Source organism: Herpailurus yagouaroundi, unplaced genomic scaffold (genome assembly GCF_014898765.1).
Source record: "Herpailurus yagouaroundi ecotype Mexico unplaced genomic scaffold, PumYag 249, whole genome shotgun sequence".
Lineage (NCBI taxonomy): Eukaryota > Metazoa > Chordata > Mammalia > Carnivora > Felidae > Herpailurus > Herpailurus yagouaroundi.
Genome location: NW_024412466.1, coordinates 728,847 through 755,318, shown reverse-complemented (window position 1 = coordinate 755,318; position 26,472 = coordinate 728,847). Strand labels below are relative to the sequence as shown.

General features: G+C 48.0%; 1 protein-coding gene across 4 annotated transcripts in view; it reads right to left on the bottom strand.

Moving 5' to 3' along the window:
- Positions 1-26,056, bottom strand: part of EHMT1 (euchromatic histone lysine methyltransferase 1) — an 87,183-nt gene extending 61,127 nt beyond the window's left edge. For 2 of the 4 annotated variants that reach the window (XM_040460219.1, XM_040460221.1), the window contains exons 1-5: positions 25,990-26,056; positions 17,585-18,141; positions 10,170-10,350; positions 7,469-7,626; positions 6,953-7,141 (exon numbers count right to left, since the gene is read on the bottom strand). In XM_040460219.1, the coding sequence (XP_040316153.1) occupies positions 6,953-7,141; positions 7,469-7,626; positions 10,170-10,350; positions 17,585-18,141; positions 25,990-26,014 (1,110 nt within the window). In that variant the 5' untranslated portion in view covers positions 26,015-26,056. The remainder of the gene's footprint in view (positions 1-6,952; positions 7,142-7,468; positions 7,627-10,169; positions 10,351-17,584; positions 18,142-25,989) is intronic. The other 2 variants (XM_040460220.1, XM_040460222.1) reach the window with 1 other exon arrangement.
- Between the last annotated feature and the right edge of the window lie 416 nt (positions 26,057-26,472).

The window sequence follows — 26,472 nt, the reverse complement described above, 5'->3', positions numbered from 1 at the left end:
CTTCCCCCAGACAAACAATGGCTTTTCCCTCAGACTAAACATGGGTTTCCCTCAGGCAAGTAACAGGTCTTCCCCCAGACAAGGAAAGGGTCTTCCTTCAGATAAGTAACAGGTCTTCCTTCAAATACCTAGTTCTTCCCTCAGACAAACACTCGTTCTTCCCTCAGACGAGTAAAAGGTCTTCTTTCAGACAAGGAAAGGGTCTTCCCTCAAACAAGTAAAGGATCTTTCTTTAGACAAGTAACAGGTCTTTCCTCAGACAAGTAAAGAGTTGTCTCTCAGACAAACAATGGGTCTTCCCTCACCAGGTAACGGGTTTTCCCTCAGACAGGTAGAGGGTCTTCTCTCAGACATACAGTGGGTTTTCCCTCAGACAAGTAACAGGTCTTCCCTCAAATACCGGTTCCTCCCGCAGACAAACAACGGGTCTTCCCTCAGACAAGGAAAGGGTTTTTCCTTAGACAAGTAAAAGGTCTTTCCTCAGACCAACAAGGGGTCTTCCCTCAGATAAACAATGGATCTTCCCTCAGACGACAACAGGTCTTTGCTCAGAAAAACAACCGGTCTTCCCTCAGCAAGTAACAGGTCTTCCCTCAAACAAACAATGGATCTTTCCTCAAACAATGGGTCTTTGCTCAGAAAAACAAAGGGTCTTCCCTCAGACAAGTAACAGTTCTTCTCTCAGACAAGGGAAGGGTCTTCCCTCAGACAAACAATGGGTTTTCCCTCAGATAAGGAAAGGGTCTTCCGTCAGACAAGTGACAGGTCTTCCCTCAAACACTGGTTCTTCCCCAAACAATGGGTCTTCCCTCAGACAAGTAAAGGATCTTTCCTTAGACAAGTAAAAGGTCTTTCCTCAGACAAACAAGGGTCTTTCCTCAGACGAGTAAAAGGTCGTCTCTCAGACAAACGATGGGTCTTCCCTCAGCAAATAAAAGGTTTTGCCTCAGACAAATAGAGGGACCTCCCCCAGACAAGTAGAGGGTCTTCCCTCCAACAAACGATGGGTTCTTCCTGAGACAAACCATGGGTTTCCCTTAGACAAACAACAGGTCTTCCCTCAGACGAGGAAAGAGTCTTCCCTCAGGGAAGTAACAGGTTTTCCCTCAGACAAACAAAGGGTTTTCCCTCACACAAGTAACAGTCCTCCCTCAAACACCGGTTCTTCCCTCAGACAAACAACGGTCTTTGCTCAGAAAAACAAAGGGTCTTCCCTCAGACAAGTAACAGGTGTTCCTCAGACAAACAATGGGGTCTTCACTCAGGCCAAGTAAAGAGTCCTCACTCAGACAAACGATGCCTTTTTTCTCAGGAAATTAATAGGTCTTTCTGTGAACCTATGTCTCTTTTTCAACCTCTTTCAGCAAAGTTTCCATTTTTCTCTTCCAGGTAACAGACATTTCCCATTAAATGTATTAGTAAGTACCCTGGTGACACTAAAAACTTACAGTTTTGGGTGGGATCCTATGGTTTTTGTTTTTCAAAGAGTCCTTTTGTTTTAAAGATCCATTGGCAAATTTATCTTCTTCAAGACAATCCATGTGTGTGTGGATACACAAGATTGGTCAAGTGTTGGCAATTGTTCACTATTACCTATATGTTTGCATAGCCTGACATTTTCTATCTAGAAAACTTAAAAAATACTCCTAGAAATGACTGGTATTTTTTTAAATGTTTATTTATTTATTTTTGAGGGGTTGGGGAGAAAACACAAGTGGATGAGGGGCAGAGAGAGAGGGAGATACAGAATCCAAAGCAGGCTCCAGGCTCTAAGCTCAGAGTCCAACACGGGGCTCGAACTTAGGAACTGTGAGATCACGACCTGAGCCAAAGTCGGACGCTTAATCATCTGATCCACCCAACCACCCTGGCATTACTGGTATTATTGATATTGCTATCATTACATTTTCTAACTGGCTATTGCAACCACACAAGAAAATGAATGGTTTCAGGTCTTAATTACATGTAAGTTCGACTCACTAGTTATAACAGTTCCTCAGCTGATTTTCTTGAATCCTTTAGACAGATGATTATATTCTTGGCAAACTCTTCTCCCTTGTCCTTTTAAATATTAATGTTTCCTTCTAGTTCTCATCTTATAGCATCACAGCAAGAATGATAAACCACTGCAGTGTTCATGTTAGCGGGGAAAGGACCAATCCCTCCCTCTTTTATTAGAAATGTTTTAAAATGCTCACCACTAAGTAACCTTCCTTGGAAGGACTCTGAGTCCTTTAGTCAGGTTTATTTAATATAAATTATCTTTATATGCCATTAGGTAGTTTCTATTTTTTAAAGATTGAGCAATGAAACTGCCCATTGAAATAGGCAGAATAACAACGTAGTCGATTCCAGTTCTTCCAAAACTCATGTAAAGTGACTACAAAGGAAGCGATAAGCATTACTATACAGGGGTTGTCTGGTAACTGCACATGTGATGGTTGCAAGAAGTAAAGCACAAGATGAAAACCTGAGGAGACTGGAAAAAAAGTGTACCAGCTGGCATGACTGAAGTCTGACGTGGACCAGAGACATAAGTGAGCCAGGAATAGATCATACAGGGTGGGGAAAGGCTCCGCAGGTGGGTGGCAAGCAGGAGACCCTGATGCCACAGGATACGACTCCACTCACCAGGCCCCGTTACAGCCTTGGGCTAGGAGGTAAGGGTCCAGCCCTCCCCTAACCAATGCCCCGAACGACTGCGGCACAAGATGGCCGTGCGACACGTCCTGAGACTGGCTTCCAACCCAAATGACAGGACAAGAATGCCAATCAGATCAGTGAAAAGGCAGCCACAGTGGAAAAAGATATGTTGGGAGGGCACCTGGCGGCTCAGTCTGATTTTGGCTCAGGTCATGATCTCATGGTTCGTGAGTCCGAGCCCCACGTCGGGCTCCCCGTTGGCAGTGTGGAACCTGCTTGGGATGCTCGCTCTCTCTTCTCTCTCTCTGCCCCTCCCTTGCTCACACTTTCTCTCTCGCTCAAAATAAATAAATAAATAACTTAAAAAAAAAAAGAAAAAAGAAGATATGTTGGCAACACATACAACAGGAGCTTATTTCCTACAAAATGATTTTTATTTTTTTTTATTTTTTTATTTTTTTCTTCCAACGTTTATTTATTTTTGGGACAGAGAGAGACAGAGCATGAATGGGGGAGGGGCAGAGAGAGAGGGAGACACAGAATCGGAAACAGGCTCCAGGCTCTGAGCCATCAGCCCAGAGCCTGACGCGGGGCTCGAACTCACGGACCGCGAGATGGTGACCTGGCTGAAGTCGGACGCTCAACCGACTGCGCCACCCAGGCGCCCCCAAAATGATTTTTAAAAAGGACAACTAACCAGATAAGTGGTTGAGTCAACAGGCACTTCACAAAAAAAGGCATCCAAATCGCAAATAAGCATATGAAAAAGTAGCCAAGCTTCAGGGAAATTCGGGAAATGCAAATCAGAACTGTAACACCACTACACTCTCTGGGCAATACCAAGTCTGTCAAGCCAGGGCGGCAGGACACTCATGTGCGGCAGGCAGGAGAGCTGTGTGGCCGTGCCTTCCGCTGCTCCCATAACATGGCAACCCCAGCATGGGTGTACACCCAGGGACACACGAGAACGCTCACAGCAATGTCATCTGTAATGGTCCCAAACTGGAAACAGCTCAAATATCCATCAACAGTGGAACGGATACATAAATTAGAACAGTCATCCAAAGGAAGACTGTACTGTGGTGGTTCTGGAATGTTCCAGTCTCGGGAACCCTTTGCTCTATTAAAAATTACTGAGAATGACAAAGCACTTCTCTTGATCTAGGTTATGTCCATTAGCGTTCACTAGTGTACAAATTTAAACTGGGAAATGTTTAAACCCCGTGTAACTCTGATAAGCAAGAGTGAAAAAGGTAAACAGCATCTTAGCATGATTACAATAATAGTTTTGACCCCATGCACCCTCTGAAAGGATCTGAGACCCCTAGACCACTTTATAATCCACTGTGTGTAACAATGAAAATGAACAGATATAATACTGAGTGAAACAAGCCTCACTCTGAAAAAGACAATCGTGTGCATGACCCCACTGACACAAAGCACAGCAAGGGCAAAGACAAGGCTGTGGTGACTAGGAGGGCGCACAGGGGAGGCCACGACAGCCCCGGCCTGTGAGCTGGGTGATAACACATGGGTACAGTCACTCTCATGAGTGAACTATTCCTTGTCACAGTGGCAATCATGAGGTCATCCCCTAAATCCAAGAAACATATATAAAAGGCTGGTTTTTCTCATTTAAGCTGTTAATCTAATAAGTCCTACCAACAGACTCCCTGTCATAAATCAGTGTCTTCTTGGGGGGAAGCCCCACCTTCTCTACGATCACTATTATGGGAATATACAGTTGTATCTCACCAATATTGTACTTAGGATTAAAAGTGAATTTGGCCTCAGAAGAAGCTAGCATCCATTCCCCTCGTTCTCTATTTTCTGGAACACTTCACATAAGAACCCTATTACTGTGTATTAGCATTGCCGATCTATTTAGATTTGTTCCTGTCATCTTATTTGGTTTTCCACTTGGCCACACTTTCCTCTTGATTCTGCTTCCACTTGTTTCCTGATTCTTTTTGTTGGCTTGATATCCAGTTAATTTTGTTCCTTTATATCAATGTGTAGAGTTATTTGCTGTTAGTCAGTGTCTAGATTCTCCCTGGAAGAGGAGAACCTCAATCAAAAACAGAATCCACGGGGGGCGCCTGGGTGGCGCAGTCGGTTAAGCGTCCGACTTCAGCCAGGTCACGATCTCGCAGTCCGTGAGTTCGAGCCCCGCGTCAGGCTCTGGGCTGATGGCCCCGAGCCCAGAGCCCGGAGCCTGCTTCCGATTCTGTGTCTCCCTCTCTCTCTGCCCCTCCCCAGTTCATGCTCTGTGTCTCTCTGTCCCAAAAATAAATAAACGTTGAAAAAAAAAAATTTTTTTTTTAAAGTTGAAAAAAAACCAACAGAATCCACGGGGTGCCTGGCTGGCTCAGTTGGTGAAGTGTGTGACTCCTGATCTTGGGGATGTGAGTTCGAGTCCCACATGGGATGTAGAGATCACTTAAAAATAAAATCTTAAAAAAGAGAGACAGAGAGAGAATCCAGAAACAGAGTTAACTCCATATGCCATATGGTGTTCGATAAAGGTGGCATTTCAAATCAACGGGGGAAAGAAACATCAGTCAATAAATGGTGTTGACATCGTGTGGCTAACCATTTTGAGGGAAGCTATGGGACCCTGACCTCACATTTTGTCTAAAAAGCTTTATTGAGATAGAATTTATATACCATAAAATACACCCATTTTGAATGTATCTACCTCATATTTTATCCCAAATCAAATGTATGAGTCAAATATTTATAAAGAATGAGACCAATGAAGTATAAGACAGCTTACATTAACTTATTCAAAATCACCATTAAGAAAGGTCCGCTTATCGTAATTAGAACACAGAACCCAGAAATCATAAAGAGACAGACTAGTAGCCGTGGCTTCTGATACAAGAAAAGAAACTCCCAAAACTCTGAAAGCTGGAGGGACATACTTTACACGTGCCAAAGGCTGTATCTACACAGCACAACACTTTGACTCAAAGTGTAAAAAGATGATCAGCAAAATTATAGATTTCAAACAGGTCATTTTTTCAATGAACTCACCTGGCACTTCTCTGCCTACCACAAGTTTTAGAAACCTCATCAGATACGACAGCCCATCTTATATAAAGATGGTCCAAAGTTCTCTCCAAAAAGTAGGATACACAGATCAGCAGGATCACACCCATCTGTGACCGCCTGATTCTCAACCCCTCCTGGCCCTCCTCCTCTACTTCATCCCCCTGAGAACTATGAGCATAGCGCAGGCCCACAAGTCAGCATCTGCTCAGGAACTGGGTTCCGCCCGGCTCTGCGCCCAGTGCCCCCGGAGACTCTGCCCGGTGCTGAGCTCCGGGGCTGCCTGCACGCAGTGCCCTGTGACTGAGCTGACGTACTGCCACCTCCCAGAGCACATCCTTGGGTGGACACGGAGGAATTGCGTCTGACGAGGACATGCCCGGCACACCAGGATACAGCCGGTGTTAGCGGACTGCACATAACCACTCCACAGGCCCGGTCGGCAGCCCTGATTGCTCACTCCAACCAGGACAAGAGAGGCCTCCCGGTGTCAGCACCTCCCCTGCAGGAACACCACACCTGTGGCGCACCTAGGACTTCGCAAGGTCGGTCACGCCAAGGCCAGCGATAAGCAGCCACCACTGGCACACAGTCTGCCATCAGTGTATTCCTGTCCATCCAGAGCCCAAAGAAGCTCCAGACATTTACTTCAGAGAGTGCTGTACAAGAAGACAAACACTCATCTGATGAAAATAAGTCCAAAACTTCGAGAAATAGAATGCAAAGACCTAAGTCAGAAGAAAACAGGGAAGGGGTGCCAGGGTGGCTCAGTGGGTTGCGCATCAGACTCTGGATCTCCACTCAGGTCATGATCCCAGGGCCCGGACAGAGCAGGGCCTGCTCAGGATTCTCTCCCTCTGACCCTCCCCCACTCACATGCACACTTGTGAGTGCACTCTCTCTCTCTCTCTCTCTCTCTCTCAAAATAAATAAACTTTTTAAAAAAGAGAGAAGCGTCCGACTTCAGCCAGGTCACGATCTCACGGTCCGTGAGTTCGAGCCCCGCGTCGGGCTCTGGGCTGATGGCTCAGAGCCTGGAGCCTGTTTCCGATTCTGTGTCTCCCTCTTTCTCTGCCCCTCGCCCATTCATGCTCTGTCTCTCTCTGTCCCAAAAAAATAAATAAACGTTGAAAAAAAATTAAAAAAAAAAAAAAGAGAGAGAGAAGAAGAAGGAAACAGGGAAATGACTGGGGCTGAGAGGGCCAGACTGCCCCTCTCAGGACCGTAAGCCCCTCCCTGAGAGGGGAGAAGGGCCTACCTTCTGGGTGCGGTCGGCCTCTGGCACAACCCCCTTAGAGGTCCTGCTGTCCTCCGTGGGGAACGCGGCGGCCTGCTCAGCCCCCTGGTCCTCGTCCTCATCCAGCTCCTCCGACTCGTCCTCCTCCGAGTCCAGCTCCAAGCTCTCCCCATTCACGTGGAGGGTGCTGGCGCCCAGGTCCTTGTCGCCCTGGAACACGGGCAAGGGCACATCTGTCACTCAGAACCCCAGCATCAAGAGCAACCTGCCAACTCCTGCCAGGGTGTGGCCTGTGGGGTGGGATGCAGAGACCCTGCCGCTGGGGGAAGGGCCAGGAAGGAGGAAGGGATGAGGGGGCAGGGAGCACTGGGCAGGAGGCTGTACCCCAGAGCGAGGCACCTCAGAGCCTAGGTTCCTTCAAAATGGACCGAGGTCATCAAATTACCGACAACCTCACATGGTGCTCTCGTGGCCAAAGAGGTCCTGACAGAGACGTGGGTTTCCAAGCACGTGTGCAACCAACCAGGCACGCCTTACCTTAGAGCCCACAGTGGAATGAGTTATACTCTTAAACATCTCAATCACCGTCCTCTGTTTTAATACTTTGGTCTTTTTCTTAGGAACCAGGCTATAGGTTCCCATTCTTCGTTTTTTCTTCCGAGATACTGCAGCTGCTAAAACAAAAGGCAAGCAAGCTAAAAAAAAAAAAAAGTCAAAAGGGGACAAGAGAGGAAAAAGAAATACCATTCAAATGTTTTTTAAAGGTAGGTGATAATTCACAAATTCTGATTACCAAAATCATCAGCTTGCCACAAAAGTGACAGGCATTTCTTGTTTCAAGTGGCACAGAGAAAGCTGCTAAGACTTTACAGATCATTTGTTTTGCGCACAATAAACATTCAGCCCTGTGCACAGCGAACACTATGAGCCCGCAGCAAGCAGGCATAAGTGTAAGGGCAAACCCACCGCCCACCAGCAGCAGGGCCCTGGAGCGCCCTCCACACTTGGTCCCCTGCCTCTGGACGGTCCTGTCTCTAGTACCGGTGCGGCTGCATGAGGGAGGCTGAAGGGGGGAAGGCGGCCTTGCTGCCCATCACTGGAGATGGGTCCAGTCTGCCTCCCTGAGACTCTGCTCCTCACCCACGTCGAGGAGCACACGGCACAGTCTCTAGATGTGTCCGCCTCTAAAGAGAGTGTGGCCATGCAGCATAGGCCACCGTCATTCCCTGGACCGTTTCCCAGCACCTTCCACCTCACCAAGCAGTCCACCAACCGAAGGGAAAGAAGTATGTGAAGCAAACCACACAGGTACACGAGGTCAAGGGAGACACAGGACAGGAAAAAGCAAACGTCTGGGGGTCTGAGGTTTCCAGACAACAGCTGGGGCTCCTGGGGACTGAGGACTCCTAAGCCTGTTCTGAATAAAGCAGCTCCAGGTTGACTTGTTTTATAGAATGAGGCTGTTGGGGCCCCAGGTGGCTCAGTCAGTTAAGCATCCAACTTCGGCTCAGGTCATGATCTCATGGTTCATGGGTTCGAGCCCCGCATCCGGCTCTGTGCCAACAGCTCAGAGTCTGGAGCCTGCTTCAGATTCTGTGTCTCCCTCTCTCTCTGCCCCTCCCCTCCCCACACTCTGTTTCTCTCTCTCCAAAAATAAATAGACATTAAAAATTAAAAAAAAAAAAAAAACACAGAATGAGGCTGTCTATAATAACTTTTTTCTTTTTAAGTTCTAGGCTTTAAAAAAAAAATCTGAAAACCACTCTTCTAAAGGGCTATAAAACCTCTATTCCATTCCATTTTTGTTCCACAAAGCAGAGGAAAAGAGCATTGGAAAAGCATGCAAGAGCGTAAACTATGCCACAGTAAGGGTCATGCAGACAGCCCCACATGTGGCATTGAGGACACCAGGCGTGCCTCAGCCCTAGGCCAAGGGGCACACAGGACACTTGAGACAGTCATCCACGCAGCCCTGCACCCCACTGGGGTGGCTCTGAGCGCATAACTGGTCACAAGGAAACACGGCTCTGTCCTTCCTGTGCTAGAACGGGGTGACTGGTGCCAGGCACAGCTGTGCCCAAGCTGAGACGGAGAGTAAGATGCACTTTGCAGCCACTGAGTCTGCTTGGCCTTCCTGTTTGTGCTACGACAGGATGGGAAAGGAACGAAGCTCTGGGGCCAGCACCACAGTGATTTAAAATACTGATGGAGAGAAAAGACCGGCTCCAACACTCCACCCACCCCCCCAAGGAAGATAGCACACGGGGCAGAGGAAGGAACGAGGTCTGAAGAAGAAAGTAGACAGAGGCGGTCTACCCGGACAAGGTCACAGAGGGCTGTATCCACACGTGCCCCACTCATCCCAGCAGACCTGACCAGAGGCAAGGAGCACCCCCCACCCCACCTCGGCAGGCTTTCTGCAACTCCTATGACACTGACAGGTGCACCATCTGTCCTGTGATAAGGCAAGGCGGCCATGGTGGTACTTCCCTCTGCAGGAGACACTCCCAGGCACAGAAGTTGTGGTTTTGTACCCTTCCCAGGAGGTGACATCAGAAGTGCCTGATACACAGGACAACCTCACAGAAAGGTCCTTTCTGCACTGGGGAGAGTCATCTCATCTCTGTAGGAACTATGGGTGTCTCAGAGGCTCCAGAGGGAGGCCCCTTGCTCGAGACACGCTCACCCCAGTATACTCCCTGTGGGGCTGCTCCTGCAGCCCCACCTCCTGCAGAGGCCTGGATAAGAGATCAAATGTTCACCTACTCCCTCAATTGACCATGGACAGAAGCAAGCTCAAATGAGTGAGAAATGCCCATGGGAAGTGGCTGATCACAGAATCAAACCACCCTTCTCTACAACCTTAACCCAAAGGTCTCCCCAACACACTGTTGTTTCCAACAGCACTTAATTTATAAACTGGGGGGCAGGGGGAAGTTCTCAAATCTAAAGTCTTCTATCCAATCAGAACAAGGGGGGGGCAAGACTTAATGAAAACAATCTTCATTTTGAGACTGAAAACAGGCATAGAAACCAACGTCGGGATTCAACAGGTTTCAGAACAGAGGTCTGACATCCCTCTGCAGGTTTACGGGTGAGCAGAGAAGGGCCCGTCGACCCTGACCCCACTCCCCTACAGCATACATGCATTCACAGTCAACAAGTTTCTAGTTTCGAGAGGTGCGGGTTCAGCACACACACTCAGAGAGCAGAGACAGTTGTCAGGTCTCCCTATTACCTGTCTGTGACTTTGTGGTGGCCACGTAGCACTGATTTTGAGGTAGTGATTGATGAAGGGGTGGGAAGGGGGGTAAAAGCTGCTGTCGTCCAAAATCAGAAAGGTTTTTGTTGATCTCCTCTTTTGGCTCCTCATGATCTCGAGCTTCTCGAACTTCTCTGGGATCCTTACTGGTTGCATGCTTGAAAACAAAGACAATTAATAACTGTAATTACACACAAGCAGATCGTCACTGAAACAACATGCCCCCAAAACACAGTTCCTTTCCCCCATAAACTTGCCTTGACCAAGAAAGAAGATAAAGTACAAAGCCTGCAGCCATCAGAGGGCCTGGCGCTGGTGCACGTGTGCCAGGCCACCCCTTGGATGACGTGGGCCAGCATCTGCAAGCTCAAAATGGTGTTGACAAGAACGAGGAGGAAAAGGAGTAGAGAGAAGCAGCGACAGTGACTGTATGTGGCACACAAGCCCTGAAATGTTGTCTACCTGGTCCTTCACAGGAAGAGTCTGCTAACACCTGATTTAGGTAAATGTATTGGTTATGGAAGTGCTTTCACGGCCTATCATTTTCAAGGCTGCCCTTGCAACATCCTCCCCAACCCCAATGGCACAACAGATACCCATGCTACATTTTTTAACTTATCTTTTGCTCACAGTTTTACCAATCTCCTAAATCTGTTTTCAGTCTCAGCCTTCCAAGACTCTGGCAGCCTGCAGTACTGTCGTCAGCCCTCATCCTGATTAGCAATGTTGCTTTAGTTCCAGACTGCCTAGACACAGCTAACCCTCTCCCCTCCATCTACTTCCCTAAAATCACCTGCAGCCTCGAAATACTTGGACCTCGTATCAAATTCCATTTAACCAAGTTTTGTTATGCACGCAGTAAGGGCAATAACAGTGAAGAAAGAAGCATCCTTCAACAGTGCTGGGAAACAGGATCTCCACATGCAAAACAATAGAGCCGGACTCTCACCACCCGCTACACGCAAACATTAGTTCAGAATGGACCAACGACCTGAACTGTAAAAAAAACTCTAAAACTCTTAGAAGAAAACACAGGAAAAGCTTCATGACACTGGATTTTGCAGTGATTTCTTGGATATGATACCAAAAGCACAGGCAACAAAAGAAAAATCAGATAAATTAGACTTCTTCAAAATTAAAATTTTCTGTTCATCAAAGGATACAATCAACAGAATGAACAGGCAACCTATATAGAATGGGAGAAAGTATTTGCATATCACATATCTGATAAGCGATTAATATCCAGAATACATAAAGAGCTCCTACAACTCAGCAACAAAACAAACAACCTGATTAAAAAATGGGCAAAGCATCTGATTACACAGTTCTCCAAAGAAGACATTCAACATGAAAAGATGTTCAACATCACTAATCTTCAGGAAAATGCAAATCAAAACCATAGTATCTCCTCACACCATTAGGATGGCTACTATAAAAACCAAAAACTGTCTATTGTACCTCAATTAAACACACACACACACACACACACACACACACACAGAAAACAAATGTTGAAAAGGACATGAAGAAATTAGAACCCTTGTGCACTGTTGGTGGGAACATAAAATGGCAGAGCTGCTGTGGAGAACAGTTCGGCAGTTTCTCAAAAAGCTAAACATAGAATTACCATGTGATCCAGCAATCCCACTTTGGATATATACCTAAAAGAATTGAAAACAGAATCTCAAAGAGCTATTTGTACACAATTGTTCATGGCAGTGTCATTCACAACAGCCATGGGGCAGAAGCAACCCAAGGGTCCGCTGACAGGTGAAAGGATAAACAAAATGTGCTCCGGCCACACCACAGAATATTAGCCTTAAAAAGGAGGGAAATCCCAACACCTGCTACAACGTGGATGAACCTGGAGGACACCGTGCTGAGTGAGGACACCATGCTGAGTGAGATGAGCCCGTCACAGGGGGACACATCCTGTAGGAGTGGACACTCACAGGAGGTCCTGGAGGAGTCAGAGCCACAGACATGGAGGGGGGTGGTGGGGTGGGGCTGGGGGAGGGGAGGGTCCATGTGTAACAGGACAGAGTCCAGTCTGGGAAGATGAACACGTTCTGGGGACAGATGGAGGGACGGCTGCACGACAACGTGAATGCGCTTGATGCCCCTGCCCTTAAAAGTGAACCTGCTTGGGGCGCCTGGGTGGCTCAATCGGTTAAGCGGCCGACTTCGGCTCAGGTCACGATCTCGCGCTCCGTGAGTTCGAGCCCCGCGTCGGGCTCTGTGCTGACAGCTCAGAGCCTGGAGCCTGTTTCAGATTCCGTGTCGCCCTCTCTCTGACCCTCCCCCCATTCATGCTCTGTCATTCTCTGTCTCAAAAATAAACAAACATTAAAAAAAAAATTAAAAAAAAAAAAAAAAAAGTGAACCTGCTTGGGGCGCCTGGGTGGCTCAGTCGGTTGGGCGTCCGACTTCAGCCTAGGTCGTGATCTCTCGGTTCATGAGTTCAGGCCCCGCGTAGAACTCTGTTGACGGTTCGGAGCCTGGAGTCTGCTTCGGATTCTGTGCCTTCCTTTCTCTCTGCCCCTCCCCTACTCATACTCTGTCTCTCAAAAATAAATAAACGTTAAAAAAAATTTTTTTTAATAAATAAATAAAAACTAAAATTTAAAAAAGTGAGCCTGCTTGGGAGCATGGCCAGTGGCTGACAGTCCAAGGGGACTTACATGGCTCAGCGACCCTGTGTGCTTGTAGCTTGGCTGGGAATGTGGCTCAGCCCTGGAGCGCCCTTCCTTCCTCTCCCAGCCCTACCCTCTTCCCCACCACCTCCACAATTAACCTGCCCTCGGCACACAGTTACTACCCACATGTAACTTGTCAGCTCTGTAAAATTCTTCAGTCTCTCTCAAACATACCAGATAAGTCACTGCTGGAACACAAGAGTCAGAGAATGTTCCTTTCTGTCTCCTACAAACTACCACGCAGAATGTGCAGCCACAGTAACTCTCCGCCTCCACCAGCTAATATAGGCAAATGCAAAAGATGATTTTACAGTATACATAAACAGGAAGCAAAAATTAAACCTGAGGAGTAAACAGTCATATGAGGCTAATTCTCACTTGGGCCCAAAATCTTTAAGATATTATTTCTGAAAATCTGAAAAAAAAAAAAAAAATCAAGAGCTGCTGAACTTAGGTGAAGATTCTAGACTACCAGGGCTCTACTATCAGACAAAAGCAAAAAAGATAAAAGAGACACGATCTGCTTCCCATACAGGCAGGATAGTGTCTGACTTCACGGAGGGGTGCCCACTGCTATGACAGAGCCTTGAGCACCCAGGCAGCTTAGGCCTCCCCCACGCAGAGGGGCAGTCATGGGCTGTGAAGAAGGTTACCCGCACTGCCACAGACGCAACAGGGTTTGGCTCTTGCTGGCCCTCCCTGCCCCCAGCACTCTGCACGTCGCCTCTCCAGTTCTGCCTGGAGGCCACTCCCTGAGCCACCAGCCAGGCCCATGTTGGCTCAGTGTGAGCTCTCTCCTTCCAGACACTTAATTCCAGGGGCAACTAACAAGGACCTGCACAACTCTGTCATTCAGAACTGCCTCTCTAACCAGGCTGAGGGCTCCAAGAGCAAGGCCACATCTTTTTTCCAGAACCTAGAGAATACCAGTGGCTGTGTGAAAGTGGACAGGGAGAATGTGGGGACAGCAACACAAAAGAAGGCTAGGGGACCACCATCCTGAGGCACAATTCAACTAGACTAGTGTCCTGGTCTGCAACACAGGACACAGTAACGAGCGCTTCAATGCAAGGGAAAAAGGTTCCACTTTCTCTGTGCAACAGCGAACAAGTCTAACCCCGTGCTGGCGTTTTCTGACGGTACCAACACTGCATAAGAGAGAGCCTGTACTGCCAAGGGACATAGGCTGTGTGGTGAGAACACGTCTTCAGTTTTAACTCTTACAAAGAAAATGGGTTTATTATCACAAGCCTGCAACACTCATCACTGGAATGATTGATTTTAAAACAATTATCAATAAAACATGGTCTCCTAAGAAAACCAAATAAGACTGAACTGGGTTTGCGGGGCAGGGAACCCCAGGGGCAGGAGAAGCCAGGTCTGGAGCCAGGAGGCTCCATATCAGAGGGGACTTCGGTGACCCCACCGGCACAGCTCATCTTGTTGCTACGTCACTGTGTCCTCCTTCCTCCCGTCGGAGCTCAGAGACAGAGGAAGCTTCCAGGTGTGCAGCAGGCAGGGGAGGTCTTCAGGAAATCCATTTCTGAAGTCTCAAAAGTCTTTGGTCCTCTGTCCTTACAACTGACCAAAATGATACGTGTGACAATCAACTGCACACCACTAACAATTATACTAATTCAGTGCACAACTAACATTTGGATAAGCCTGCACAGTCAAGAAATTTCTTCAAGTTAAATTTCATTTGCCTTTTGTTTCCTTAGAGGAATATGTTCCAGTGACAATAAAAGAGCCTCGAGAATAAAAATATACATACTGGAATAAAATCCTGGAAGTAGGAGCAGAATAAAAGTATAATTTCAAGGAGATAAACAAATAATATAAAATTTCAGACATGCATTTAAAAACGGATAATGGTAAGCCAAAAAATGGCAGGCAAAAATAACGAACATCACCCTGAACCTGGTATCTAATACAAACACTAAAAATGGACCATATATCTAAAGTTCACATAAAAATAAAAAACTTTCTTAAAAACTACAGAAAATCTTATTACCCAGGGCTAGGTGGAGAGTTCAAAGACACGATGCCAGAAGCACAGGCTGTAAAAGAAACACTGATGCTGTGGATTTGGTCAGAAGGAAAAACTTCTGCTCCGGGGAAAACCCTAATAAGAGGGTGAGGACGAGCCGCAGACAGAGCGAAACGTCTGTAAACCGATCCATGGCAAAGGGCCCACACCCAGAACTCTGAAAGCTCACTAAACAATTAGTTGTAAGATGGGCAAGAGGTATGAGAGACATTTCACCAAAAAGGACACACAGATGTCAAATAAGCACAGGAAAAGATGTCCAACATCATCAGCCATGAGGGGAGTTCAAACTAAAACCATGATGAGGTAACACAGCTACAATAAAAACTAGCGGCAATGCCAAACGCCAGCAACGACGTGAGAAATTTGACTGCTCATATACCTTGCTTCCGGGAATGTAAAATGTCGTAGCCTGTCTGGAATCTGGTTTGGCAGTTAACTTATAAAGCTAAATATCGAACTAACATATGACCCCACAATTGTACTCCTGGATATTTAATCCAGAGAAATGAAAATTTCTGTCCAAAAAAATTCTGTACATAAATATCCAGAGCAACTTTATTGTAACAGCCCCCAAATGGAAACCCCCAAAAGCCATTCAATCTGTGAGTGGTTAAGTTCTGGGACATCCACACCACAGAAAACCCTGCAGCATGAAAAGGAAGGAGCCACTGACACAACGTGGCCAGTCTCATTGGAGCTGAGCCGCTCTCAAAGTCCCCACCTTCTTACAGAATACCTGACGTGACGTGACTGTGGAGACAGAGAACAGGGGCTGGGGACAGGGTGGTTAGGGATAAAGGGGGACCCTGGGGAGCTGTTTGGTGCTGGGTGTTCACAGAAATCGACATTGTGCTCTAGCTGCATAAAATGCAGCCGGAGAGACCGGGTGAAGGATATATGGGGGTCTCTCTGTACTACTTTTGCAGCTTCCTGTGAATTCCTAATTATTAAAAAAAGTTGTTTGTTTGTTTGTTTGTTTTTAAGTTTTGGGACATATACAAGAATATTGCAAAACATGGAAATCAAGTCAGGGCCAGCAAGTCTGGGAGGGGTGAGGCCCACACTCTGAGACACAGGAGTCAGGGGATGCCCAGCCCCGGCAATCCTAGAGCAGGAATCATGCGGCAGCTATGGAGGCCCAGCAGCATGGGGCAGTCAGCAGTCCAGCCCCACAGAGTGCCCATGGCTCCCGACAATCACTGCAGGCAGGCTACAGGAAATGCAACAAAGCTCACAGTCAGGCAACATAAAACCATGGAAATAGAGATGAGCACACACCTGGGGAGAAAAATCAACACAAACAGCAGGCACTGAGCCCAAACAGGACTCCCACTTGAGGAAATAGGTCTTACAACAGATTAGAGGGGGCGCCTGGGTGGCTCAGTCGGTTAAGCGTCCAACTTCAGCTCAGGTCATGATCTCACGGTTCGTGGGTCCGAGACCCACATCAGGCTCTTTGCTGACCACTCAGAGCCTGGAGCCTGATTCGGATTCTGTGTCTCCCCCTCTCTCTGCCCCTCCCCTGCTTGCGTTCTCTCTCTCTCTCTCTCTCATTCAAAAATAAAATAAACATTAAAAAAATTTTTTAAAACAACAGACTATAAAAGAATCTAATGGCCTTTGAAGGATAAGACAAAATACAACTAAATAAACTAACTGGAGATATTAGGTATGCAAAAAACTGTCAAAAGTAAAATCATCATGATATAGAATGAACAGCAAGAAAGTAAAGTGCTAAAGAAGAAATCAAAGCTGGAAAACACATAAGGAGCCATCTGAGGAGACATAAGACCCCATGTCCATGTCAAGAGCTCCACAGAAAGAAAAGCTGTGCAAAGCATTTTTCTAGAACTGAGGAAAGACACACATCTCACACCGACAAGGCCCAAGGGAACAAGCCTACTCGTGCAACTCCGGAAGGTTGCAGAGAGGAAATCACACATGACCCACTAATGACGAACAGTCAGACTCACCAGCAACGCCAGGTGCAAGAAATCCCAAGGGAACTAGACCTAGAGCTCATCCCCAGCCAGATCAACACAGAACTGGGAAGGCAAAACATGACTATGGACATTCTGAGAAAACGCAGCAGGCACGGGCACCGAATACTCACTGGTGGCAAAAGCCACCTCACCCAGCATGACACTGGGATCTCGCTGCTTGTTCCCTGCTCCCAGGGGCCTACCATGAAAACAGGGCGTGTCATCAGGATGTCCCTCGTCCCTACCCTCTGTCACACCAAGAAGCTAACCAAGTTCCTGACTACTTCTCTCCAGAGTCAGTGCTCAGCCTTCCTGTGCTGGAATGCAAGCCCCAGGCCCAAAGCAGAGGAGGAGGTCTCCACACAAGCATCTGATGCATCTGGTCTTAGCGGGCAACAGACACCCAAAAGCAGCACAAAGCCCCGAAGGCGGGCTGGGAGGGGTCATCTGCCGGTGGTTCACACCTGAACTGTCAGCAGCCTTTCCTCATCTTCCCAGGCCCACAGACAACCACCTGTGGGGCAACCACTGCCATTTACTGGCCTTTCTCCTTCACGAACAGAGTCCGTCTGCCGTCACCGTGACAAAAGCGAATATAAACAGGAAGGAAACAGCACAACAGACACGAGAACAGCCCCATCCCGACGAGGATCGCATTACCAGGCCCAGGATGGATTTTGGCATGGTCTTCCGTGCCCTGTGAACCTTGACATCGGCACCAGGGCCCGAGGGCTTCTTGTCCTCCGTGTCTTTACTCGCTTCCGCAAGCTTGGCCGGTGCTGTGGCTGGCGTCTGAGAAAAAGCACTAGGAGTCCTCCCTTTGCCGGAACCTCCGGGAAGGGTTTTTGCAGCATGACCAGGAAGCGAGGAAGCCAAAGTGCTGGTAATCCGCATGGGCTGTTCCTGCAGGGGTGGTTTATTCAAGAAGTACCCATTGCTCCCGATGACAGAAGTCTGTGTGAAGTCATCTGTGTTGACGTGGTTTTGCTTCCCCGTTTCACTGTCTCTGTCTGAAACCCCATTTTCAGCTATTCGAGCTAGTTTGTTGGTACCGTCCTGTGGGCTGACCGCTGTGTTCTCCTGAGTGTGCTGGGCTGCAGTCACGTGGCTGCTAGCCTCGCTCTTTCCACAGGACCCATTAGCTTCGCCGTCTGAGGCCAGGGGGCCCTCTCCTCCCTGCTTCTCCGATGAGCCTCCATCGGCTGCCATAGATATCTCTGTGAACAGAGGAGACGGTGTCAGAGGTTGTGGACCTGCCCTGCCATGACACGACCCACACAACAGTTACCATTTCTCTGGGTAGTCTACATAAAGCTATCCAAGGGAAAATCATTTCATGTCATGTACACAAAGATTTAAGGTCAGAGTAAATGTAAAATGATGTGTTAGGGGCGCCTGGCTGGCTTAGTCAGAAGAGCAAGCTACTCTTGATCTCAGGGTTGTGAGTTAAGCTCCATGTTGGGTTAAAGAGATTACTTAACAATAAATTTAAAAAGGGGTGCCTGGGTGCCTCAGTCACTTAAGCATCCAACTTCGGCTCAGGCCATGATCTCATGGCTCCTGAATTTGAGCCCTGCAACAGGCTCTGCACGGACAGTTTGGAGCCTGGAGCCTGCTTCAGATTCTATGTCTCCCTCTCTCTTTGCCCCTCCCCAGCTCATGCGCACATTCTCTCTCTCTCTCTCTCTCTCTCTCTCTCTCTCTCTCAAAAATAAATACTTTAAAAAATTAATTTAAAAATAAAAATGAAAAAATCTTTTAAATCTAAGAAAATAAAATAAAATGTCTTAGACATTAGTTTTGGAAGTTAGTTGGTTAAAGTCCAGAGAAGGCCAAACCCTGAACAGGAGAACCTGCCCTGAGCTCAGGCATGCTGGCTATCTGTCCATCCTGTGTGGGAGGTACACTAAGGGCCTGCAGTCCTGCCCTGGGGGACACAGTGTAAAACCAGAAGCACAAGATAAACACTCCTCAAGATTCCAAAATATTACACGGATTTGCATATCCACCAGGAACAAACACACCACTGTAAAATAAAACTGTTTAAAGATAGAAAGGTTTCAGAAGTAGCTTCACAAGAACAAACTTAAAGAAAGTGGGTAATAAACCAGAAAAAGGGTCCTATTTTCAGTATATCAGTCAGAAAGCCCAATACAAACCCCTGGACTACAAGCCTATTCTCTATAAGAGCTCGGTCTCCCCGGACAGTTCTGACAGACCTTGCCTGGGACCAGTTATATATAAATGCCCTTTAATATCAGAAGATCTACAAAGATATGTAACCTCATAGCAGACCAAAGCAGAAAGCCCATGACTACACCATGGATGCACAAAGAGCTTCGGTACCCATCCCAGTCCCTTTACTCCAATAACTCTCACGGGAGACCCCATCATTATGATACTGTCTGTCCCTCTGCCCTAGAGTGTCAGGTCTGCAAGGAGAGTTCTGTCTGTCTATCCACAACATGCCCGGAGACAGAAACAGGGCCTGGGACACAGTATGAGCACGGTAAATACTTCCTAAATGATTACACAACTATAAATTAAGGGTTTTCATTTAAAGTTTATTTCCTTATTTTTGAGAGAGATAGGGAGAGAGAGAATCCCAACCAGGCACCGTGCTGACAGCATGCAGCCGGGCGTGGGGCTCACACCCACAAACTGTGAGATCAAGAGTCGGACACTCAACCGACTGAGCCGCCCAGGTGCCTCTCCACCACCTTATGCTACAATATAGAGCAAAGAACAATTTTCCCCAACACCAAAGTAAATTATGAAAAAGAACAGCAAAGGCACAGGGAGACGGGTTCCCTCCCCTGGAGAAGGGTACCACAGGCCTCTCCACTACCCCACCACAAGAGGAGCTGGGGTGCCTGCTGGTCACAGCAGGGTCGTGGACAGCAGCCCAAGGGGGCGAGCTGGAGAGAAGGTAGATTTCCCAGGTCACAGCTTAGACCAGCTGGTTCTGAATTTCTGAAGGTGGGCTCCACACATCTGGGCCTCACCGAGACCTCCAGTGGCTCATCCACAAATCTGAGTTTGAGAAACACTTGTCCTAGGAGGTCCGAAAACCTCAAAGCTGACAAGGGAAAACGTAGAGAACAGATCTGTGACCTAGAAACAGGGAAAAGCTTTGTTATTCATCAAAAGCATAAGTTGTAACAGTAACAAGAAAAGATAAATGCGATTACACAGAATGATGTAACAAGATATAGGTATCTGGTCTCTGCCCCTGGCTCCTGACACAGCTCAGGAAGGGACTCTGGATGCGCTCTTGGATGGGGCTAGTCACCAGAAACACAAAGTCACAGTAAGAAGCTTGGACTCCATCCTCCAGAGAGGGGAGAGGGGCTGCAGACTGAGTTAATAATGCATCATGCTTACATGATGACACTGCCACAGAAATCCCCAAACCACAGGGTTCAGACAGCTTCCAGGTGGGTGAACACACCCACATGGGGAGGACGGTACACCCAGAGAGGGTACCGAAGCTCTGCAGCCCTTCCCCAGTACCCTGTCCTATGCATCACTCCCACTGGGCTGTTCCTGAGTTCTGTAAGTGTTCCAGCAAATTACCAAACTCGAGGAGAGCGTCGTGGGAATCTCCAATTCACAGCCCATCAGTCAAAGTTGTGTGTGTGCCCTGGGGACCCTCTGCTTAGGACTGGCATCTGAAGCGGCGGCAGCTTTGTGGGACCGAGCCCCTGACCTGTGGGATCAGCCCTGAGTCCAGGGAGACAGTATTGGAACTGAGTTGCTTATGGGACACCCAGCTGGTGTCACAGAGAGCTGGAGACCTGCCTGGTGTGGGAAAGCCCACAGGCATGGTGTTGGCTTGTCCTGAGAGTCCGGTAAAGAAGGGAAGGGCAGCGTTCCTCTCAGAGGTCGGAACTGTAGCTATCTGCCATTGCTACCAGTACCCATCTTTCTGAAGGTTCTGGCCAGAGCCACCAAGCAAGAAAAAGTAACGAAGGGCGTTGGGGTCAGAAAGAAGCAGCAACGTTCATTCCTAACTGACATGATCCCATGTAGAAAATCCAAAGTAACCAACAAGTAAGCTGCCAGAACCAAAGGCAGAGTTTAGAGAGACTGATTACAGAAATGAAACCTAATCTAAACGGTATACCTTATATAAAAATTAATTCAAAATGGAAAAGAAATGTAAGTGTAAAACTATGAAACTTTTAAGAAAAAAAAAAAAAACTGAAAAAATCTTCAGGATCTAGGGGTAGGCAAGACATCTTATCCTTGACACCAAAGCACAATCCCTAAAAGGAAAAGCAATAAACTAGACTTCATCAAGAGTAAAATTTCTCAAAACTAAACAGCAGCAACTCCAAACAACAAGGAGACGGCGCTTGACAGCCACGGATGGGAATAATTACCAACACAGACAAGGACAGGACATCACCGCCGCGCACCGCACTATTGCTGCAGTGGTTCTGGAAAGTTTTGGCAGCTTCTTCCAGGACTAAACACGCACTTAGCACGTGACAGCAAATGTGGTCATGGGCATTTACCCCAGAAAAATGGAAAGCTGCGCCCAAACCAAGATGAACACACATGTTCTCAGTGGCTTTACTGCAGCCGATGAGAACTGGAAACAGCCCAGATGTCCTTCAGAGAGTGAAAGGTTAGACAGATGTAGTCCATCCACACCACAGACTCCTACTTCAGAAAAGAAAGGAACAAACTGCTGACATGTGAAGTAACCTGGACAAACCCCCCAGGAAATGATGCCGAGCGAAAAAAGTCAATGCCAGAAGGCAGCACTCAGTACGACCCCATCGACAGAACACTTGTGAAAGGACAAAACCATGGCACTAGGGCCCAGACTCGCAGCCAGGGCGTAAATGCAGGGGGCCATGGGGGAGGAGCCCCTGCACCATGAAGTGCTCTGCATCTGGCAGTGGGAGGGCACACAAACCTACACTGTGATGACGGACCGGGGATAAATGCACACGTATGCGAGTAAAGCCAGGGAACCCGAGGAACCCAATACGCAGATTTTATCGACGTCAATATCCTGGTTGTGCTGTCATTACAGTTATGCAAGATGTCACTACTGGGGGAAACTGGGAAAAGCAAAAGCATACATGGGCTCTCTCTGTGTTAGTTCTTTTTTTTTCAACATTTATTTATTTTTGGGACAGAGAGAGACAGAGCATGAATGGGGGAGGGGCAGAGAGAGAGGGAGACACAGAATCGGAAACAGGCTCCAGGCTCTGAGCCATCAGCCCAGAGCCTGACGCGGGGCTCGAACTCACGGACCGCGAGATCGTGACCTGGCTGAAGTCGGACGCTTAACCGACTGCGCCACCCAGGCGCCCCTCTCTGTGTTAGTTCTTATAAATGCATGTGGACCTCAATTACCTCAAAGTTCAGTCACAAAAAGATAAAGTGCAATGGAAAACCGGAAAGTAAAATTTTAGACACACCATTTACAACAGCATAAGCAAATACAGAAGAATCATGGCGACACCTGTACACCGAAAACAGTAACGTGTGGCTAAGAAAATTGTAAGAAAAGTAAAATAAATGGAGATATAAAATGGCTTGTCCATGAAACAGAAGACTCAATATCGAGTCTTACATGTGAGTCAAGGAGCCGAGCTCTGACCTGGTGAAGAAAAGAATTCTCAGTGATGGGCATCCAGCAGAGATCCCAAACAGCTAACACCTTACTAGTAGGACTGAGCTACACCTGCTACCTGAGAAACGTTTCTCACACAACAGCAACAAACCAACTATTAACTGAAGGTTACTCTATTTCAGTGCTAAAAATGCTTACAAACAAACCAGTAAGAGGCCAAATTTGTCTGTGAATTAATCAATCAAGTGCCCTGGAAAAGCCCAACAATCTATCAGGGAACAGGGAGGTAGGGGAGACAACCAAACATAACATCGTGTTCAAGCCACAACAATATTATTCAAAACATCTAACCAAAATCACAAGACCTGTGAAGAAAAAGAGAATCCACAATGGAGAGAAAAGTCAGGCAAGGAAACACCCAGACAGCGGCGCCTGGCTGCCTCAGTCAGTGGAGTCTGTGACTCTGGACCCTTGGACTTGTGGGTTTAAGCCCCACATTGGGTGTAGAGATTACTTAAAAATAAAATCTTTAAAACCAAAACCACAAACACCCAGACATGACAGCAATGGTGGAAGCAGACGGTACAGGCATTCCAACAGCTATTCCAGCACTGAACAGCATTTAAGGACAGTAAGAGGCACCGGCACCACAGCCATCCGTCCACACGGACAACTGATTTTCAACAAGAGTGCAAGGACAATTCAACAGGGAAAGAACAGTCCTTTCAACAGATGGTACTGGGACAAGTGGGTATCCACTCACAAAGGAATGAAGCCGCACCCCTATGTCACTCCGTGTACAAAAATTAACTCAAAATGGATCAAAGACCTAGCTATAAGAGATAAAATTATAAAGCTCTAAGAAGAAAACACAGGCATAAATCTTTGTGACCTTCTATCAAGCAATGGTTTCTTAAATGTTACACCAAATGCAAAAGGAGCCCAAGAAAAAACAGATAAACTGGATTTCATCAAAATGAAAAACTTCTGTGCTTCAAAGAGACACCATCAAAAAACTGAAAAGACAAGCCACAGAATGGGAGAAAATATTTGCAAACTATATCTGCTAAGAAACTAGTATCTATGATATATAAGGAACTCTGACAATTCAACAATAAAAATCAATAACCAATTTAAAAAGCGGGCAAAGGATCTAAATTGATACTCCTCTGAAAACATACAAAGGGCGAATAAGCACATGAAAAGATGCTCAGCATCACTAATCATCTGGAAAATACATATCAAAACCACAATCAGACACCAGTTTGTACCCGCCCACTCAGACGGCTATAATCAAAATCACAGCCAGTAACAAGAGCTGACAGGAAGTAGAGGAACTGGACCCCTCCCACACTGCTGGTGTGAGTGTAAAATGTATCCCTGCTGTGGAAGTCAGTCTAACCATTCCTCAAAAGGAAGTCAAGACCTTGGCTCAGGGACAGTGTGTGAGAGAGGAAGATGGCACCTAGCATTATTTGTCCACAACTTCTATCAGAAAAGGTCCCCGGAGGCGAGCCAGGGAGGCAAAAAGAAGAGTTGGAGACCGTGGGTGCCCATGAAAGAGGACACTTCAAGGAGTGGAGGGGAGCACAGTGCCATGAAGAAACCCTCAGACAGGTCTTAAGAGATCCCACCTGGATGAGGTCCCCCAAGGCCCAAAGTGAGGGCAGGATGCAGGGCAGGACCACAACCCTCATTCGACCACGCAGGTGCCTGACTGGGTCAGATCTGAACTGGGGGGCCCCCCCCAGAGAGCAGGGTTCCCACTGGGGAGGAAGTGAGGCTTGGAAATGGTCAGAGGAAGCAAAGCAGACACTGCTCAGCTTCCCAACCCACCCTGCTCCCAGGAGCCCCTAGAACTCTACTGGAATCGGAAGCAGCTCTGTTACAAAGGTGTGTCAGTGCAGCACGTCATGCAGAGAAAGACAGCCTGCCCTGTGGCCTGGCCGCCGGAGCACCCGCATTCCACGCTCACCCACGGTGGCCCTTGGCTGTGTGCACAGTGCTCACGTGAGGCGACTATGTGGACGTGAAAAGGTGTCACAGCAGCTCCTGGACTGCCTGAGAAGCAGACAAGGGCTGCAGCAATGCATGCTGGGTGGCCACGCTGCAGCTCAGGAAGGGCACGGAAGGGCAGCCACCAGCGTCGGCGGCAAGGTGGTACTCGGCAGGCCATCCCACCACCGCCGGGATGGCCTGCAAGGCTGCATCGGGGGCACTCAGAGGCACACCCACCGAGACACGCAGGTCAGTGATGGGCCGCTGCGGGCCAACCTGAGGGGCCCGGTAAGACGGGCCCCTGCTCTCCACTCATCTCTCCTGCCGCGCACATGACAGCAGTCTCACCAGCCACTGCCGGCGCCTCCGCACACCATCGTCTCTACGTTCTCGGGGGAGGGGATAAGCTGCCAGTCTGGCGGCCTGGGTGACCTTGGCCCAGCAGTGCGCCCCGCCTCAGCTCCCCCTCCTCAGAGGAGAGACAGAACCACACAGCACCGGCTGGCATGCGGCCAGAACACCAGGAGTGCCCGCGGCAGCCACCGGCTTCAGTGAGGAGGGACAGTGACGATCGTGGGCAGGTTCCTCCCGCGCTAACCTTCCGAGGCTGCTGGGATGATGCCGTGACACGTTGCTCAGCCCCAGTGCCCGTGTGGCAGGCAGTCCAGGGCGGCTCGCCCATCTCCCCTGACAGACAGACAGCCAAATGAAATCCCGTGTCTGCATCGCTCCCGAGCCATCAGCCTCATAGTGTCCAGCCAGGACGCGGCTCTCCAAAGTGAACTTCTCAGCAGCCCTCACATGGCTCATGTGTGACACAGCAGGACTCACCTGTCAGAGCCCATTCCACAGCCCTAACCAACAGAGCAGAGTGCCTCCCACCATGGCTCCTCACAGGGCTTCTGCTCTGCAAACGCCCCTTCTTCAGCCTCCCTGCACCTCCTGGCAACTCTGCTGTGTTCCAAGCCTCTAGTTTGACCTTGTCCAGAATGTCACACAAATGGAGTCACAGAGTACATGGCCTGTGGGTTCGGCTTCCTTCACTTAGCAAAACACACTGAGTACCGTCTGTGCTGCCGTGAGAACAAAGCTGCCCCTTCTTCTGAGGTGCTGAGCACCGCCCGCCGTGTGCACGCCACAGGCCATGACCAGGTGATGCGCACCTGGGCACTTCCGCTTTGAGCGCTAGAAATGAAGCTGCCATAAACCTCACCACGACCCTTCTCTCTTTCGACTTCCTGGGTGCACTTGAAGATAAGCATCTACCAGGTGTTTGCTTTTCACTCTTGGGTAAAGGCTCCCTTCTCTAGCAGATCTAGGTGTGTGCATTTGTGTCCACCTGGGGATGGGACATGGGAAGCCACGCAGTAACCCAGGTAAAAGCAAAGAAGTTGGGAGCCGGGGACAGGTGAGGAGACACCAGAGTGATGGGTCTTCTGGCCACTTCTCCCGAAGCAGCAAACTGCACCCTTACCTTCCCTCAGCAGCTCTGTTTTCATGCAGCAATCCTGCTTCGTCTCCCCCTTCGCCGGAACTGCCTGCTAAAGAAGAAACAGCCATCAGCCCGGATTCACCCACAGGCAGACTAAGCAATTCGCCAACCCGACTTCTCTAGATGGACGTGGTATCTAGATCCTGACAGAAACTCACTGTCAGGTGACTGCACAGTTAGGACATATTCAAACCAGCAGATACCAGTCACCTCCAGGAGGGAGAATGACACTCCGAAAGCAGCGCAAGGAAACTTCTACTTTATCTGCATTTTAGGAGACAGTTTCTTAATAATAAGAATGTGTTCACGCATCACTTACATAATTAGAAATCTCAAAAGTTTTGACTGTTACTGGAATGCTATAAATTGTATCAAAGTGCATTCTGCTGCTGCTAACAATTCAACTAAGTATTTCAAATGAACAAAAACCTACAAAAAACTACAGAAATGGATAAATCAAGAAAA